The 19,741-nt window shown below is 46.8% G+C and overlaps 1 protein-coding gene across 5 annotated transcripts in view; it reads right to left on the bottom strand.

The window, feature by feature from the left end:
* The window catches only part of TELO2 (telomere maintenance 2), an 863,005-nt gene that overhangs the window by 63,231 nt on the left and 780,033 nt on the right, over positions 1–19,741 (bottom strand). For all 5 annotated transcript variants that reach the window (XM_069210626.1, XM_069210623.1, XM_069210621.1 and 2 more), the window contains one exon: positions 18,071–18,186. In XM_069210626.1, the coding sequence (XP_069066727.1) occupies positions 18,071–18,186 (116 nt within the window). The remainder of the gene's footprint in view (positions 1–18,070; positions 18,187–19,741) is intronic.

The following is a 19,741-nucleotide window of genomic DNA, read 5'->3' as shown; positions in this document are numbered from 1 at the left end:
TATGCTCTGTGGACTATTTGGGGATGAGAATCTATCCGTCAGGGTAGTGGTGGAGAGGGCCCACAGACCCCTGGCGGCCCGCCCTCCTTTGGAAGCTCCACCAGAACCCATTATAGCCAGACTTTTTAACTACTGGGATTCTGTCCTTCGCAAGGCATGAGAAAAGGGCCCAATCCATATCAAGGAAACACCATAGATTTTCCCCAGACTTCACAGAGGCAAGACAAGCAACTCACAGAGAATTTGCGCCTGTCAAAAAATAAAAATGCAACAACTCTGCATAAGTTATGCAATGCTCCACCTGGCTAGATTGTAAATGGACCACCGCGGAACACAAAAGATATTGGCGACTCCACAGGCCTACATAAAAACATTGACTTCTCCTTGCAGAGATCAGACAGCCTCGGACCTGAATGATAAAAATTTGTGAAATAACTAAAAACTCACCTACCGCCCTTAATTCCATTCTTGGTCCCATGCAAACACATGGCCACAGGGCCCAACTTTTTCAACTGTCGATCAGGGGACTGATATAGCTTGATCTGGAAGTAGCTATACGCACATGGCAATCTCCAGTTGTTACTGATGGTTGTACCCTTCACTCGACTAGCCTGGGGAGGGTAACATGTATCTAACTGAAACACTTTGTGACTAGGAGCAGGATTACTCATGTAACAATAATGCATCACATGCTGCACCGTACTATAGCCTAGTTTCACACAGTCCTAGCTACCTCCGCTCATCAGGAGGTTGTTCAGAGTCTTTGGAAACCCCCAGCGGGAGCACCTCAAATGGTTCCCTGATTACTTAAAAGGATGTTGATTATGTTCTGTAAAGTTAAACAATTTTATTTCAGTTGCTCACTAAATCTCAGATACGCTGATGTCTTTAGCAGGTTGGAATTGCTAAAGTGGGGGGGGGGGAGGTAGCTTGTTGGGATTTGTTTCATTTATTACACCACTATGCCGATAACACAACACTCCGTGTGACACTGTGGGTTGAGTACTCCCAGGGTAGGATACACAGGATCCAATATGACCCCCCAGTACAGGACAACTAAAATTGATAACTTGGAATTTCTGTAGGCTGAACAATATTCAGAAAACTCAACAGGTGCTCGCATATCTTGATAGATATGCTCACATTGCTCTCCTGCAGGAGACGCACCTCGCTAAACCTACTGGAAACAAAATTGGGGCTCGGACCCTGATAGCAACATACGGACCCGATACAGATGATCCAGACTTTTACACGTCACAATGGCATCCACTACTTGTGGTACAGCCCACTGCAATTACATGGAGGGATCTAAATACATATTTGGATCCCACTCTGGATCGGTCCGCTATCGGTGACAGGCAGGGGAAACAATCAGCTTGAGTGCTGAGGGAGGGAATGGAGGCTCATGGGCTAGTAGATCTGAGGAACCCAACTGCTAAAGAAGGCTCATTCATTTCCTCTGTATGCAGCACATGGTCTAGACTAGATTACTGATTAGTGACCAGAGAAGTTAGTACCTGGGCGACTGAGATTCAACATATGCAAAGGACTCTGCCTGATTATGTGCTGGTGTGCCTGGAAGTAGCACTACTGATGCATGTTCAGGCCCCCTTCACCTGGCGATTCAAAGTCACAGCCTTGCATGATCCTGTTTTTAAAAGCAAGGTGAGAGAGGCTATACATGATTTCTTTAGGAAATAACATAGGTTTGGTGGCAAGCACAGCCACCCTTTGGGAGGTCTTTAAAGTCAACATACGGGGAATATGCATCAACTTACAAGCGGGGTCTTATGTGACATATGCACTCAAATTCAGAACGTAGAAAACACCATTAGGAGGTTAGAAGCCCAATATGATACTGCCCCGAGCCATCATAACCTGGCTGAAATACAAGAACAACTTACAGCTTACAAAGATAAGGCCGAGCAAGAGGTGTGTCACCTCTCTCAACGTCATGTCGCAAGGGCTTACAGTGAGGAGGGCAGATCAAGGAGAAATCTGGCAACCAAACTCAAAGAGCCTTGGGCACGTACACACATTACTAACATCTCTACTCCTGATGACTCAACTGTTTATCACACCCACACCATCCTATCCACGTTCACAGACTATTACACAAAATTGTATGGCTGATGCAGCTGTGCTCCGGAAATGGAGATTGTGGACTATCTAGAATACATAGCGCTGTCACGGCTCTTGCCAATGGGAATACTTGTGGCGGCCCCTTGCTGTCGAGGAGGTGAAGGAGGCTATATGCGCCTTGCCTAAAAGTAAAGCCCCCAGTATGGATGGCCTCACTAGTGAATTTAGTGGACAGAGACTGTCCCCCTCCCTCCGAGAGACCCTCATTATTACCCTAATGAAGTCAGGCAAACCACCACATAAGTGTGAGTCTTACAGGCCGCTAATGTTAATTAACATAGATGCTAAGATTCTGTCCAGTCGATTACAGCCTCTGTTCACTAGTATATTACCGGACCAATCTGGTTTTATACCTCATCGGTCCACAGCTCACAACTAGGACACCATCTTTGCGCTACTACACTATTTACACCCTTTCATGCAAGCAGCTGTGGTGCTGGTGGAAGAGGCCAAAGCGTTTGACTCTACTGAATGGACATATATGTTCACGATCTTCCGGCGTATTGGTGGGCCACAGATACTTCTCCAATGGATACAGTTGCTATACACTGATCCTTCAGCTAGAATAAAAATCCATGGCCATACGTCCCAGCCACTGACTATATCTAGAGGCACAAGGCAGGGGTGCCCACTCTTATCGATCTTGTTTGCGCTGGAATTAGAGCTATCGGCATGCATAATAAATGTGGCATCTGCCTTGCACTTCACACAACGTCCCTTAGCCATATCACTCTGTGCAGATGATATGGTGCAATATGTTTCGAGAGCCACAAGTATACCTTACGCCAATTATAGAAGAATATGTCAGGTATGAATATTATTCTGGCCTATGCATTAATTGGGCAAAGTCAACTATTTTGCCTCTTACTCAAAGCACAATACTGCATTGTTTAGACTACCCACTGGAAAGGAGTACAGAAGCAGTCAAATACCTGGGCATATGGATACACAGAGATCCAGGCATTTTACTACGATGTAGCTGCGGCATAGCGGTCTTGAGGCTGGAGGATAAGGAATCCAAATGGATAAGGAGGATGCCACTGTCGCTGGCTGACAGGATGGCAAATGTCTGAGCTTCCCAGGTTCTTATACTTGTTTCCTAATGTTCCTATCACATTGACTCAGCATTCTTTCAAGACCCTCCGATCGCTTGCATTGACCCGGACATGGGTGGGGAAACAACCAAGAATAGGGGGGGATGTAGTTACTCTGTCCTATGATCAGGGAAGCTTTGTTGTCCCTGATCTCCATTTATGTTATCTGTGCGCCTAGATGCAATTTGCACACTACTGGTTATACCCCCCGGTTTACATGCCACATTTGGCAGTGAAGGGAGATGATGCACACCCCATCCCTTTCAAGGCGATTCTGAGACAAAGGCGACAGCTACAACATCGGGGAGAGATAAACACCATAGATTGCACCACAGCAGCCTGGCTATTCCTAGGAGCCTGAGTGGCCAAGCTTCTGTTGTATGCCCCGGCACTTCCGCTTCACTATCACTAGGATCTTTCTGTTACAGAAGAAAAACAGGCATTGGAATCTAGGCCTTAACACAATAGGGGCATATATCCTGGAGAACATTTTGTGGAACTGGTGGACTTAAGGTCAGCGCAGCCACATAACTCGCTTCTGGTCTTCACTTACCACTGTTTATGGTCTGCCATAAAGGACCTGTACCAACACTTTCCAACTGAACCTCACACACTTAACGCATTGCAATTCATATTTACTAGCACATCTCAGAAGAAACTTGTGAGACACTTATATGACATATCACAAAGCAACTGTCAAGTGAATGAATCATTAGCTTTGCAGAAGTGGAATGCAATACTAGATACACTTTTGAGCCATGAAGACTGGAGCTTTTGCTACGCACTCACAGGCATACATACACCTAATTGTAACCTTAGGATCATTCATTTTAAATACCTGCAGCAAACGTATTACACTTCTCTAAGGTTATTTAAATATCGGTTATGAATGGATGCTACTTGTATACGATGTGGGATAGATGGGGCTGATTTTTTGCACATGGCATGGGGATGCCTGAGGATACATAATTTCTGGCGACAAGTGATGCAGAGTCTCACAGATATGATACTAGAGCAGGTGGAATGCAAGCTTAGCATATGCCTTCTTCGTCTGGTGAAATCTCTCTAACTAGCAAACCACAAACTTACAGCGAAACATGCTGGGGGAGTAGATTTGTCCCCACAGTAGATCTCTGGTTAAAAACATGAGCTACTGCCAAGAACAATTAGAACTGTATTCAGAAGAGTTGCCATAATCATCTAGACCTAAAAATATTTGGGGTCAACTCACAGCTTATTTATTTTCCAGGCCCATGGAAAACAAGTAATGGATCAGGTTCTGGTGCCCCTGGACATTCTCCTGCTACAAGCGATCATAATAACTCAACCATGTACCATACTCCGCTGTATAATTAGAATGAGACACGGATGATGGAAATGTATTGACAATCTCTTTGTTGCATTGTGGTGTATGTTGTTAAATGTTTAATAAAACATAATTTAAAAAAAAAGTAAATTACCAACAGCCAGTCGTCAAGATATGGGAAGACTAAAACCCCTGATCTGCACAGATGAGTTGCTACCACCGCCATCACCTTGGTGAACAGTCACCTGTGTCCAGGGCAGATAGAACCTGAGCAAGAGAGAGCATTCTGAACTTCTCCTTAGGAAAGAGACTGTGTGAGCAAAGGTCTAGGATACAGCGGAGGCCCTTGGCCCTTCTGGGTACCAGAAGGTAGCGGGATTAGCAAGCACTACCTACTTCTGGCACAGGAACCCTCTCTTTTTTCATGAAAATACCTTTATTGAGTTTTTCAACATAAACAACAATGTTGCATGATGTCTTACACTACATTGATTCCACTTGCAATTAATGTAGGAAAGCATTGTAGGCATGTGTACGCACTTAGAATTTATGATTGCTTTTGAGTGTAGTGAACTCAAAGAGCTAAGTACGACAGGTCTGCTGTTTAAAGCATTGTTGCAATGTAACTAGGGAGGAATTAGGTTTTGGTGTAGGGTGGCGGTCGCGCAGATTTCAATGTTTCGATGTGTAGGTGTGTGGGCTGTGTGAGACAGAGGAGCTGCGGATATGTCAGTGTGGTGGGATTATGTAAGGCTGGGAAGGAACCTAGTGTAGGCACATGTCAACATGCACAGCTCTATTCAGAGTGGGATTTACTGTGTGTATGTGTGTGTGGGTGGGGTCTGGGATTTCATGGAGGGAGGTCATCAGGAAGTAATTGAGAATGGCGGCCCATTGAGGAGATATGGGTTGTTTGCGGAGCCGACGAACCTCCTCGTGCCAGAGTACGTCTTCCTCGAATATGTCCCATTTCTGAACTGCCCACCTCCATGCTCCCATCAGGGGAGCGGCACCAGAGCGCCAGTGGAGTGTGAGTATTTGCTTGCCTAAGAATAATGCCAGGTCCGTGAAGCGAGCATGTATTTTCAGCTGTGTCTTACGCTTATAGATTCCGAGGAAGCAGGCCTCCCATGTGTGGATGTCTGGTAGCTCTGTGACCATATGCAGTATAGTGTGTATTGAGCGCCAGTACTCCTGGAGGGTTGGACAGGACCATATCATATGCCTTAGGTCCACGTCTGGTGCGTGGCAATGTGGGCACTCGAACTGTGTCTCGGGGATGTAGCGTTGGAGCTGTGCCCGGGTCAGGTAGGCCCTGTGCAAAATAAAGAACTGTATATTTCTGAAGCATGTGTTGGGGGAAACCTTTTTGGGAAACTCAATTGCTTGTTCCTACTCCTTGTTGTGAATTCATCCTGCCACTTTCGGCGTAGCGCTGGGAGGGGAGTGGTTGTCTGCTCTCGAATGGTTTTGTAAAGCCAGGTAACGAAGTGCCGGCCGGCACCCATCATTAGAACAATCTGTAGTACAGGGTACGCCGCAGGTTCCTCCACAACGAGAGGTCCCAGAGGGTGTGGCAAGTGTGGTTGAGTCTCCAGTACAGAAAGAACTGTCCAAGAATGGACATCGTTTTCTTCAGCCAGCTGGTCGAATAACAGAAGACGACTGTTGGAAGAACCCAACTCCCTACAATGGGGAGAGAAGGTCATACTGCAACTTCAGTTCAGGTCATATCCTTTACTGGAAGAATGGGCCCATCTGCTTTATATCTGCCTTCTTCTGAAGCGAGGGAAGATGCAAAGAAAATTTGTATCCAGCACGGACACTATGAACTGGAGTCACTGGAAGTCCCACAGGTGAGATTTAGGTTTGTTTCCAGGTATGAAACAAATAAAGAAGCCCAACCGTCAGAGATGGGCCATGAACACCACCATCCCCTTGGCAAAGGCTTGGTTGCCAAGGGTAATCCAAATGGGAGTACTGAACACGGACACTGCTTAGAACGTGCTAAAGAGTGCAAATACTTCCTCTGGGACCTTACGATTGGGATGTGGAAGTATGCATACTGCAGTGACAGCCCCTATCTTCCCGCGCCAGTAAGACTTGATCAGCACTTTTAAGTTCTTTTTCAGGAAGACTTTCAACTCCATGAGGCACAGGATGAGATGCAGAGTGCTGACCTTCATTCCTAAGTAAATTACAGAAATAACATCCTTGCTCATTTTCCCACTCCAGCACTAACTCTACTACTCCTTTCTACAGAAGGATGGGAAGCTCCTGTTGCAGGATGGTCTGGAAAAACATATGAAGATGGGGGTGGGATGGGGGCAGAGCCTGCAAGGAAAAGAAAGGTGTAACTTCTTTCTACTAGTTAAAGGACACACAGGTCCAAAGTAATGGCCTTTGAGGCCGGCAGTAAGGAGCACTCTTGCCCTCCCAAAGTCTCCTAGAGGCCTTGAGGAAGAGAACTAAAACTGCTTTCCTAGGGCTGCATCGGAAGAAGAGGAAGGTTGCTGGAGAGGACCACGTCCTTTGCCCCTTATTTTACCCCTGTGGTAAAGGATAAGGGGTTCTTGTGCTTGCAGCTGGTATGTGTGTCTTTGACCAAAGGAGAAGTCCCTGGTAAATCACTGAGTGGAGAGGAGATGGGGGTCAGTGGGGAATGCCATCGCTGGCAAGTTGTCAAGCCCACTGCCAGAGGACAGATCAGGCACCTCATAAGGCTGTTCTCCATCATCCGCCCCATATTCATAAAGGTTCAGGGGGTTGAGGTCTGAACCAAAGATGCCAAGGATTTGACACTGGTATTATTACTATTCTTCAACTAGCCTCTAGGCCTCCCTTCTGGACACCTTCTGTGGAGGAGCTCTACAGACAGAGGATTCAGCACCACTGACTCCTAACTCAACACCAGTGGTGGAGGTGGTGGCATAGATGGCAGAACTGCATAGTCTTCTGCCGGAGTAAAAGAAGACGTGAGCCCTGGGACATAGACATGAACATAGGGAAGCCAAACTGTGCAGCCAACCCCGATGGAGTCAAGGGGGGTTATTACAACTTTGGAGGAGGTGTTAATCCGTCCCACAAGTGATGGTAAAGTGACGGATATACCACCAGCCGTATTACGAGTCCATTATATCCTATGGAACTCGTAATACGGCTGGTGGTATATCCGTCACTTTACCGTCACTTTTGGGACGGATTAACACCTCCTCCAAAGTTGTAATAACCCCCTAAGTCCTTTAAAAAATGACAAACTTGGGCCCATATTTATACTTTTTTAGCGCCGCATTTGCGCCGCTTTTTGACGCAAAAATGGCGAAAAGTTACAAATATTTTGCAACTTTGCGCAGTTTTTGCATCAAAAAGTGGTGCAAATGCGGCGCTAAAAAAGTATAAATATGGGCCTTGGTGTTAAGAAATGCTGCAGTATCCTGAGCTGGCATCTGGAATTCTGGCAAGGATGGATGTAGGGAGTGCCAGAAAGTTATATATTGTAAGAGCAGGAGCTAATAACTCCAGGGGCAATTGCTCTGGAGTAGCTGGCTCTGGGGGCAGGTACAGCTGAGGAACAGGTGTGGAGCCCCCAGGAAGATGGTAAGACAGCTCCACCATTACCAACTGTGGCTCTGAAGATGAAGATCCCGGGGGAGACCAGGGTCGGTTGGGAGACTTGCTCTTCCATTTTTCATATGCTTCCTGTGCTGCAGCCTCTTCCTTGAAGAGTGTGACTAAGGAGATCTAAAATGCATCCCTTTTCCGCAACTGATCTTGCTGTCATCCCAGGACTGAGCTATGGCTAACTTGCCTTGTGCTGTTTGATGGCCTTGGGTTCCATGCTGACAGGAGTTGCAAGAGGCGGAATTGTGGTCTGACCCCAAGCACTGAAAACAGATGGGGTGCCGATCATTGACAGACATCTGTCCCTCAAGATCCCTACAGGGCTTGAAGCCCGAATGTTTTCAGGACCCACAGTACTGCAAAAAAGGTAATTTTTATTGGGTGAAAAATGCACGACTCAGAAGAAAGCGAACTCCAGATCCACATCAAAGGTGCAGAAAAATTGATCTGTTGTTGTGACGCTAGGGTAAGCGCTATATGACTTCGGTGAAATCATCTGACGCCACTCCTGGCACAGGCACCCCTCTACTGGTGATGAGAGCTTTGAAGTTTCCGGACCCACTCTGACTTCCTGGATTATTATACAGGTGGAGAATCTGCAGGTAGAAATGTTCATAAGATAAAGCATTTCTCAAGATAAGTAACTTTTTCTTCTGATGGATACTTCTAAACACAGATTCCTCAGCGTAGAATAGATACCAAAGCAGTGGAGTGGACTCAGATCAAAAGCTCATGCAGGACCGAACGGGCAAAGTGCCCATCCTGTCAACTTGGCTGTCAAGGCAGTTGTGCTTTGTGAATGTCTGCAACAACAGCCACGGTGCTACTTGGGAGATGCAAAGAAAAGACGCTATGCATTCCAACTAAGGGGCAGCAGCCTTGGCCCTTGTAGAATGGGGCCTTCTATCCTTCCAATGGCTGCTATTTGGATAATGTGTAACAGACCCTAATTAATCTGTTAATGATCCTATCTTGCAATAGATTCCTTACATTTAGATTATTCCCCAGGCATCAGACTGGATCCAGAGATTATTGTGCAGTACCCCTGCACGCCCACAGATGGCATTGGTCAGCTCCGCGTCATTATCCGCACTAGGAGTGATGTACGCGTTGTCTATATAGGCGCCACCCCAGTGCACTGACGTAAGTTTCTTTTTGTGACTTTCCATGGGAGAATCACAGAGCACGAGGGACACTGATAAACTGGTGTGTATTTTTTAAGGTCCTTAGAAGGGTGACCTTTACACTGTAATCAGTTTGCAGAGCAAGGAGGATGGAAGAGTGGGTGAGGAATCTGTGGCTTAATAGAGTTTCTACCAGATAAGGTGTTACCAAAGGTAAGTAACTTGTTCATCTGATACTGAGTTCTAGCTGCAGATTCCTTACCTTCAACAAGATACTCATCCAATACGTCCCATCAGGATGATCTGCAAAACAGATTTTAGACCAAAAGGAACCAAGTGGCAATCACAACGGACCTGACTATCCAGGCAATAGTATTTGATAAACAAATGCAGAGATGCCCACAGTGCTGCCTGAAGACGTCCAGGACAGAACTCTGTAATCTAACGCAGTGGTCACAACCCTGGCTCTAGTGGAATGCACATGCATGCCCTATGCCAATGCACGGCAGTTCTTTATGCAGAGGACTATCCATCTTGAGATGGTCTGATTCCACATGGCCTTCTCTTTCTTGATTCCTACATACCCTATGATCGTCCACCCATAACTCTCTGGTACAAACAAGGTAGAACGACAATGCTCTTTTTGGGCCCAGGAGTTTGAGTCTCTCCTACTCTTTAGAAGGGTCAGGTGGAACAAAGAAGGTAGGCAAAGTGAAGTTTAGACCTACAAAAAGGTGTTACTGCCTTTGAAAGAAAGGAGGCATGTGTTTCGAAGAACCAGCTTGTCTGGGTAGAAGGTAGTATTTGGAGGGTGCGCAGAGTGCGCCAGCAATTTGCAGACCATCATGGCCGTGGTTATGGCCATTAGAAAAGCCATCTTGATGCTTAGCAAGCAGAGTGGACAGTTGTGCAGAGGCTCAAAGAGCATGCACATCAAAAAGGTAAAGAGCAGGTTTCCACTGGGCAATGATGAATGGCCTGGGAGAAAACATGTTTTAGAGACCTTTGAGGAATCTAGTCACAATGGATGGCTTGAACAAAGAAGGGTGATGCGGCAACCGTAAAAATGCAGGAATGGGTGATAGGTAATCCTTAACAGTGTCCAGAGCACAGCCCTGCTGAGCCAAAGATCAAGAGGGTGTAGAGACAGGGTTGATGTTCTTGGATGCACAACATGACACAAATTTGTCCCAACACCAAGTATATACCGACTTGGTGTAGGGATGCTTGCCTGCCGGAATACCACCACAGACTTCGGGAGGAATATCGAAAGCTGTCAACTGTCACCACTCAATCTCTATGTAACAGGAGATCCAGCCAAAGGAGGCAGTCTGACTGGAGGAACAATGCTCATACTCAATAGCTCAGGATACAAAAGTTTCCATGCCTAATCCGAAGCCGCAAGAATGATTTGTGCCTGGTTATTCCTGATCTCCTTGAGAACTCTGGAGGGGTATTGGTGGAAAGCCATACAAGAAGCTGGAGCTCCACTCAAAATGAAAAGCATCTGCAAGTGAGAGCTGCCCTGGAAATTGCAGTGCAGAGACCTGCTGACAATGTTCTCCCCACTCTTTAAACAGACTATACACCTCAGGATGGAGACACCATTCGTGGTCTGTTAAGCATCATCAGCAGAGTTCGTCAGCCCTGGCATGCAGATAGTCTGCCAGGTGTTGAGCAAACAGGGAAATGCCAGCCATGTCCAGAGACGTAGATCCTCTGGAAAAAGGGTGTACAACCAAAAACCACCCTGTTTGTTGCAGTACAAAATAGCGTTTTTTTTGCCCATTAACACATGCATCAGCCTTCACCTTTAGAAGGGGAAAAAAAAGAAAAGAAAAAAAGAAAAAACTTTCAATGCCAATGAGATCACCGAAGGTCAAACAGGTTGATGTGGAGGCAGGCCTATGCTGGAGACCAGAGTCCTCAGATCTCCACCTCTCCCAGATGTCCAACCCAGCCCAGGAGTGACACATCTGTCACTACTGTCAGATCTGGTTGGGAAGGGTGAGGGTCCTGCCACTGGCCCAACCATGGTTCATTAGCTCCTGCAGCAAAGCTTTTATAGCTCCCTCTGAGGTGTGAACCATCACTGATGGTGTGCCCACTGGAACTTCAGGTCCCACTGCAGAGCTCGCATATGCCAAAGTGCATGCGCTACCAGCAGGATGCAGGAGGCTGTTGGTCTCGACAGCCTCAATATCTGTCTCACCAAAATCCAAGATAGAAGCTGAAACAGCTGTATCAAAATCTGAATATCCTGGACTCACCGTTCTGGAAGATAGGCCTGAAACTGCAATGTCCTGAACGGCTCTGATGAAAGGGAGTGTCTAAGAGGAAGTTAGGTGTGACTTTGGCACCTTGATAGTGAACCCCAGTGAATGCAAGAGGCTCACCGTAGTCTGGAGGTAGGTGAAGACTGACTGGGGCGAGCCCGCCTTCAACAGCCAGTCGTCGACATAAGGGAAGACTGGCAACCCTGATCTCTGCAGATGAGCTGCAACCACCACCCCATCACCTTGGTAAACACCTGAGGGGTGCTGGTAAGAACAAAAGAAAGCACAGCGAACTGAAGATGCTCTTGGCCTATAATGAGCCGTAAGTAACTTCTGTGGGCAGGCAGGTCAGGTATGTCGAAATGGGTGTCCTGGAAGAACAACACTACCATCCAGTCTCCTGGGTCCAAGCCAGACAGGACCTGCGCTAACATGAGCATTTTTTACTTCTTTTTGAAAAAGTAATTGAGGGGCCTGGGCCCAGGGTAGGATGAAGGCCTCCATCTATTTTCGACACCAGAAAGTAGCGGGAATAGCAACCACAACCCACTTCTGGCATTGGCATTCTCTCTATGGCTCCCTTGGCCAAGAGTGCTGTCTCTTCCTGGAGAAGAAGGGCTAGGCGATCCTCTGTCAGCTGGTAGTAAGATGGTGGCATGGGGGAAGAGGTAGTCACGAAGGGGAGGGAGTAGCCCCTTTTTGACGACCTACAAAACCCACCTGTCCGAGGTTATGGACTGCCAGTGATGGGGACTCCTGCCGTCAACTGGATGCCCATGGTGGTATGAGGAAAGATTAGAAGGGTTTGAGGCTGCGACTGCCGTCGGGGTGGTGAAGTAACCTGATCGCTGACTGCCCGACCGACGAGGTCGGTGGGTACTGTGGCCAAAGCAAATGGCAGATTGAGAGTGATGAAGGGCCATAGAAAGACCCAAGAACCTGGCCGTGGCCCGGTTGTGCTTGAAGCGATCTAACGGCAAATACGCCTTGTCTACACGGAGGCGGGATTCATACAAGGGCATCTCCTTCAGAGAAGTCTGGACATCACCAGAAAAGTCAGTTGTCTTTAACCAGGCATGGCGTCTCAAGTCCACTGTCGAGTAAACTGCTCTGCCCAGTGTGTCAGTTGTGTCAAGTCCACAATGTATTGTGAACTTAGCTACATCTCTCCCATCAGCGATAGCCTGGGAGAGTACAACTCTGGCATCCTCCAGGACCGCTGGCAGCACCTACACTGTGTGTCCCAAAAGGCATGGGTGTAGACGACCAAAAGGTTTGCAGTGTTCACAGACCACAACAGGCTGGTGGAACAAAACATCTTCTTCCCCAAAGCATCCAGCCTCTTGGATTCCCTGCACAGTGGTGAAGTATGGAATGCAACAGGGTTTACATTGGATGTAGAGCCTTGGACCACAAAGCTCTTTGGAGTAGGGTGTTGTGTGAGGAAGTTTGGGACCCGGAGCAGGACGGGGGTGGTGGGCAATAGACCTATTCACAGGAGCCCCTGTGCTGGGTTTGAACCATTTACCCAGTACAATGTCAGTGAAGGCTTCGTTGAATGGGAGTAGTGGTCATGAGGGGGAGACCTCTAGCTGCAGCACTTTCGTCAAGACATTAGTTTTGACTTCCGCCGAGGGAGGCTGAGGTCCAGGACCTTCTGCACCACAGTTAGAAAGGAAGCTCCATCCTCTGTAGCCACAGTAGGGGGAGGAAGCATACCAGCACCTAGAGAAGTATCCAGTCCACTGGCTTCACCCAGGTCCTCACACAAGCCTATGTTAGGGTCTTCATAGTGCTGATATTCTTCAGGGTCCAGTGACCCATCCCAATCCTCCCCAGAGTGCTAGTCCATAGAAATAGGGCTGTGGCTGAGACCTGGAAGGCATGGCTCCACTTGGTGCTGAAGGTGGCATCGGTTGATGCCCCTTCGGCTCTGTGTTGGAGTCAGGAATAAGGATTGGGGCGGGGCGCCGGAGGTGTTGGGAGTGCCAGTATCTGGACCAGGGAAGGTTTACATGGCACGACCAGCACTGGTCTGGATCAAGGAATGGAACCCAGGGGCACTACTGGCACTGAGGCTGGAGCCATCGGCGCAGAACCATTTGGGGCTCTTTCAAAACCATTGGGCCCTAAGGCGCCCTGGAGGTAATTGGCACCCAACTATGATTCGCATGGCCTCGTAGAATTCTTTTAATTAGCCAGTGGTCTTAAGCCTGGTCAGGCCCCTGGTAACGATGGCTTCAGTGCAGAGTTTATAGAGCCTTCGGGACACTCCTGGCCCCTGTATTGGTACGGTTATATAATGAATTTAGCGCCCCTACTATGCAAGTGACAACGATCACTGTTATCCCTGAAGAGGGGAAGGACCCCAAACATTGCTCCTCCTACCGCCCCATCTCTCTCTTCACAGTAGATGCAGAAATATTCACAGGTATCTTGGATAACAAACTGGCTGCCTTCATGCAAGGCTTGGAGGACCGTGACCAGATCGGATTTATCCTCGAAAGGAGTGGAGTAATAATACCAAGCACCTGTGCCACCTATTGGACAAGACACATAGATCTTGTCTACCTATGTTCCTCCTGTCCATGTCCATTGACGAGGAGAGGGCGTTTGACAGGGTACTCTGGCCATTCCTTAAAGCAGTACTGGTGCATTATGGGGTGGGGCCACACTTCTGCCAATGAATTTAATGTAGCTATGCGGCTCCCAAGGGATTGGTGCGATTGAATGTTCTCATGTCCCAACCCTTTTCCATAACTAGGGGCACAAGAAAGGGATGTCCTCTCTCACCCTTATTATTTGCTTTGTATATGGAGCCAATGGCTGAACCCATTTACAAGCATCCGCAAACCTCTGGTATCCAAATCGGCAGTAGATCACATAAGTTTGCTCTCTATGCAGACAATGTTGTGCTCTATTTGCCAACACCGCAGGTGTCCCTATCGGTAGTTCTGGAGGAGCTTACATAATTCAGGGCAGTCTCAGGATTCAAAACTAACCTACAAAAATCATCTATTTTAAATTTAACTATACCCGAGGCAGAAGTAGCATCCTTTAAGCTTGCCTTTCCATTTACCTGGGCAGCACAAGATGTGAGGTATGTAGGAATGCAGGTCTTTTCCAATCCAGTGTTAACAGTGGCCAACAATTAAGCGGCAGCTGCAGCAACGGTGTGGTTGGATCTATCTAGATTGAAGTGGTACGGCCTCTCCTGGCTAGGCCGCTTAGCAGCAGTAAAGAGGAGGCTACAATGGCAGTGTTATGCAAAGACTGCCACTGCCTTCCCCGCGAATCTTGGATAAAATGCAGAAGCTGATACAGGAATTCCTGTGGGATAGAAAGAAGGCAAGAATGACAAAGGCACAGGCATATTTACCCCAGGCGGAGAGTGGACTGGGGGCACCACACCTGGTAAGCTACTATCGTGCTGCACAACTGTGCTATATGGTGGAGTGGTCTCGCCAGACCACAGAGAAACACCGGTGCTTTATTGATCAGGCGGAACCGGGGTTCATGTATGGAAAATATCATGGCTGCCGAAGGGTCAGTGTCCACCGGGAGTAGACATTTCACCCATTCTGCGGGCCACAACAGGGGTGTGGGACAAGGTGCAAATGCAGAAAGGTCTATACACCCCTATCTCCCCCAAAACTAAAATCATAGGAAATCCAGATTCCCCCCGCTACACTGACAGACCATGCCTATGGTGTGTGGCAGGAAGCTAACTGTAAATGGATAGATGACCTCTACAATGCAGATGGCCTGAAGGAATTTTCCCAGCTCCAGGCAGCCTATGATCTGCCATCCACAGCCCACTGGCAATACCCAGCGGTCTGAAATTGTATAACTCTTCCCTCAGTCCACCCTCATGCTAGTAGACCTCTTACTGTGTTTGAGAAGAGGCTCCTCACACTCACCTCGGACAACCGTCTTCTGTCAGACATTTATGCTTTATTAACCACATCACCAACTCTACCTAGAACACCCGCATGATGTTGATGGGAGGCCAACTGCGAGCGCGCATACGACGCCTTACACCACGCCTGTGTATCAGCACATAACAGAACCAGTACGGAGATGTGTTTTAAGATAGATCGCTACTGGTACTACACACCTGCGGTTGCCCAATGGAAGCAAGGAAGTAACAACACATGCTGGAGACAATGCTGATAGATAGGTACACTTACACACATTCTGTGGCAATGTCCTAAAGTAGGCGCCTTCCTGGGAGAGGTACTGGATGCAATAAACGACGTATATGATACAGATATTCCACGCCTCCATAGCTACATCCTATTTGGGACACATTAACATACCCACTGAAGTCCGTCCGAGGCCCGGTCATTACGTTGGCACTGGGGCAGCTAAACAGCTCTTACTTTCCCACTGGGGCACAGACTCGAACCCGACATTTACAGATTGGCTCCACAGAATGTGGGACCTGATGGGCATGGAGAAACTGACTGCCACTGCGACATCCTCCTTTCCACTATTTAAAAAAACACGGGGCCCATGTATTCGCTACTTGGTGGATGAATTCCACAAACTGACATGCCCTTCATATATGCGTATCCTTCGACTGACCCGTGTGGAGGTGGGCCAGACAACACAGAACAATAACTGAATACTGATAAATAGACAGCCACGCCGCGGACAGGTCTTTACTTCTCTTGCTTTGCCATTCTTTTCTACCCTAATCATCTCGATAGTCATCATTGAGCCTCACCCCATTACTCCCTCCTACCCTTTGTTTGATAAGTTTCTTCCCTTCTATATATATTGCAATTTGATGACCTTTTACCACCGGCCTTCGGATGTAGGTGCTGAGATGCTGTATGTGTTGATTGTTCATATACATAACAATAAAAAGAGATCTTAAACCTAATTAGACAACGGTCGTTTAGGCTCCCTGAAACATGGGGAGGCATAGAGACGGTCCAGGCACTGGCTAAACTGCAGAGCCAGCCCTCAATGTACCACACTCGTCGGTTGACGGATGTGGCGAAGTCGAAGATCTCTTTGACAACTTCTTGTGATGGTGACACTTACCTGAGTGGCCCAGCAACTTCAAGTGTGACGAAGATCTTGGGCTTCACGACCGCTCTTGGGACCTTCTTCTCGACCGGGATCTGGATCATCACAGTGTCGTAAGTCAAGCTGCCTAGAGCTTGGGGGATCGCGCCCTCAAGGCCTTTGGTTTATGATGTGGCAGTCGGTGCAGACTTTCAGGTCGTGGTCACCCTGGAGGCACCAGAGGCATACAAGTTGCGGGTCTGTCACCGATCGGTGACAGGCGCCGCACAGCTTGAAGCCAGCCTTTCTAGAGGGCATCAATGCCATACTAGGAGGAAAACATCTCAAAAAGAGTTGAAAAAATGTCAAAAAACGTTAGTCAAAAAATGAGTATGGGTAGCTCTCTTCCACATCTGCACTGACTGCCACAGAAAGAAAAGAACTGTGCGCCTGGGTGGTGCCTATGTAGGACCCTGAAAGTCACTTTGGGTGTGAGCGAACGGACAATGCCACACAGAGCCAACAACGCCACCCTACCAGCACACAGATGTACTGCTCATGAAAAATCTTCCTGATTCAGTCCGACTCCTAATAATAATAATAATTCTAAGGTGTGGAGTCTGCAGCTAGAAGTTTCTATCAGATACCAGCTCTTGCTTCTATGAGGGTTAAAATGTACCTTTCTGAATTAGATTACCTGGTCCTTTCTAAATTGGATGGTGCACAATGCAACTCACTGAAGTTCCCAGACTCCTTACTGACCCCTCTGAAGGACATACAGCATGCAACTCTTTGCTCCTTAAAGTGAAAATATGACCACCTCACTCTCACCTTGACAGACCTTTATCATCTACAAGGCAATAACCACCATTGCCCAGTCTACTTGACCAAAAAACTAACCATCTCAATAGATAAAAACAAGTAGTTATGACACTGAAAGATAGTAATTCAAGAAACAGAAGAGAGGAACATAAAGGAGACAACGCTAAAGTACCTACAACCCTCGAGCAAAACCCATTCACATTTCAGGCTCCTCTCTCACACCTCTAATTTAGTATGAAATATTACCCTCATCTCTTCAAAAAGTACCTCAAACATTGCCAATAAGGGCTAACCTGCCTAGTTTTTTCTCATCCCTGAGCATAACAAAGACCTTATCCCCCACCACACCTGATGTGCATGATTGATGAATTGTTTCATATGACCCACAAAAACCGCTTGCCATTGCTTACTGTTTAGGCGAGCATTTTACAAGCATACGTACCAAAAGTGTTATAATCTAGGTTCATCAGTGGATGCGTGTATAGTCCTCAGTTGGTAGAGAGCTATGCTGCAGGATTGTGGTACATTGATAGAGATGAGCTTGGGTCCCATCAAAAGAGCAAATGGAATGATGCACAGTATTATGTAATGTGCTCTACAGTGCCTTTAGCTCTTTATAATCAAGGAGCACATGCCATTAATTTATCATTATGAAAAGCCTGATCTTACCTGCCAGCCAGTACTGCGCCTCTAAGAGCTCATCAGTAAAGTCTCCCAGCAAACGTTCCTTCGGGACGCTGAGGAATGTGGATGATACACAGAACAGGAGGCCCTGGCGCACAAACCTAGTGGAAAAGGGGTAGCAAATAGGTGTATGAAGAGTCTTGGATCAATAACTACACAATAAGCATGGCCCAGCACCACTTCGTATAGCTTCAGGCCTGGCTGAAAAGAATATGTAACCAATTTGATGAATTATTTAATATTATCTTAAATTACATCATAAACAGTGTAGGGGGCAGTGAACTTTCAGGACAATGTGAGTTGCAGATCATGCTCTGGAAAGCTCATCACCTGTATAATTGAGTAAACCTTGCTAATGTGCAGACATGCACGAAAGCAAATAAAATGTATTGTTCTGATTTGTGAAGCGCACCACAAATGTCACAATGCAAATTGCATAATTTGTGCACATGCCCCATTCTGTAAAGTGGGCATGGCAGGGGACTTGCCAAAGGGGAACTGATGGTGTACTACAATTCACATGTCAATTGTAAATGGAATCTGTAATAACATTTGCTACTACCTGGTGTAGCTAAGAGTTAACCGGGACTCCCATTTATCTTGACATTGCACAGATGTTGCACACATGGTACTCTGGCATCACCAATGATGTAGGTTTTCATTATGGCTTACAACAGGGTGGTACTTTAAAGCCAAGTCATCATGGAGAATGGAAACCTGATGTCAGATGCAGAGCCTCACCACTGCTGTTACTTCCACTTCTCTCCAACAGGTTTACAACAAACACATATGCACAGCACTAGCTGGACAGTATGGGATAGGCACATCCAACTAGCCATCTTCCATCAAGGAAACGGATATATGCACAGGTCAACCAGTCCTGAGCAGATACAACTGTGTGCTTTAGTACACAAACTACAAATAGCCCTGTGTGAAATGACATACTGTGGATATAAGCGACCCTAGAGAGACAGCACGCCTTTCCAATAACATTTCTTAGTTCCTGCATGAAGAAGGGATAAAAATGCAGAATATGGTTTATAGACCAGTAGGGTACATATTTTAGAATGGAGCCATTATGGTTTTCATAATCTATGGGAAATGTTCATCACATAACCGGGCCAATTCTTGGAATATAAATTGCAAGATATCACAAAGAAAATGTGTGGGCTTCCTCAAACAAGAAGGACATACCTTGTTATTTATTCAATGACTACTGATCATACTGAGGTGTAGTTTGGGAGTTATCAACATTTACAGAGCACTGGCTTCTTCTGTAATACATTTGTTTCAGTAAGAGAAACAGAGACAGACAGCTAGATGGGGCACTGAGGCTAGAAGAAATGGCGTCGGCATGTTTTCACCCCATTTAACTAATCTTGGCACTGAATCTGTATAATGTACTGACAAAAACAGCTCCACCTTTGAGATGTGGTTTAGAGATCTGATTCAGTCAGTTGCAGTCATATCCGGTTGTTAGACTTGGTATCCTGGGCGTGGTGTCATCTAACTTTTGGCCTCTGCTACCTAGCTTGTGTGCTAAACTCTGTTTTTGATACTCTGGGCACTTTACCACTGCTAACCAGTGCTAAAGTACAAGTGCTCATTTGTAAAGTGTATGTATAATTGGCTTATCCATGATTGGCATATCTGATT

Source organism: Pleurodeles waltl, chromosome 10 (genome assembly GCF_031143425.1).
Source record: "Pleurodeles waltl isolate 20211129_DDA chromosome 10, aPleWal1.hap1.20221129, whole genome shotgun sequence".
Classification (NCBI taxonomy): domain Eukaryota; kingdom Metazoa; phylum Chordata; class Amphibia; order Caudata; family Salamandridae; genus Pleurodeles; species Pleurodeles waltl.
Note: the sequence above shows the minus strand (reverse complement) of the source record. Positions and strands in the feature narration are given on the sequence as shown.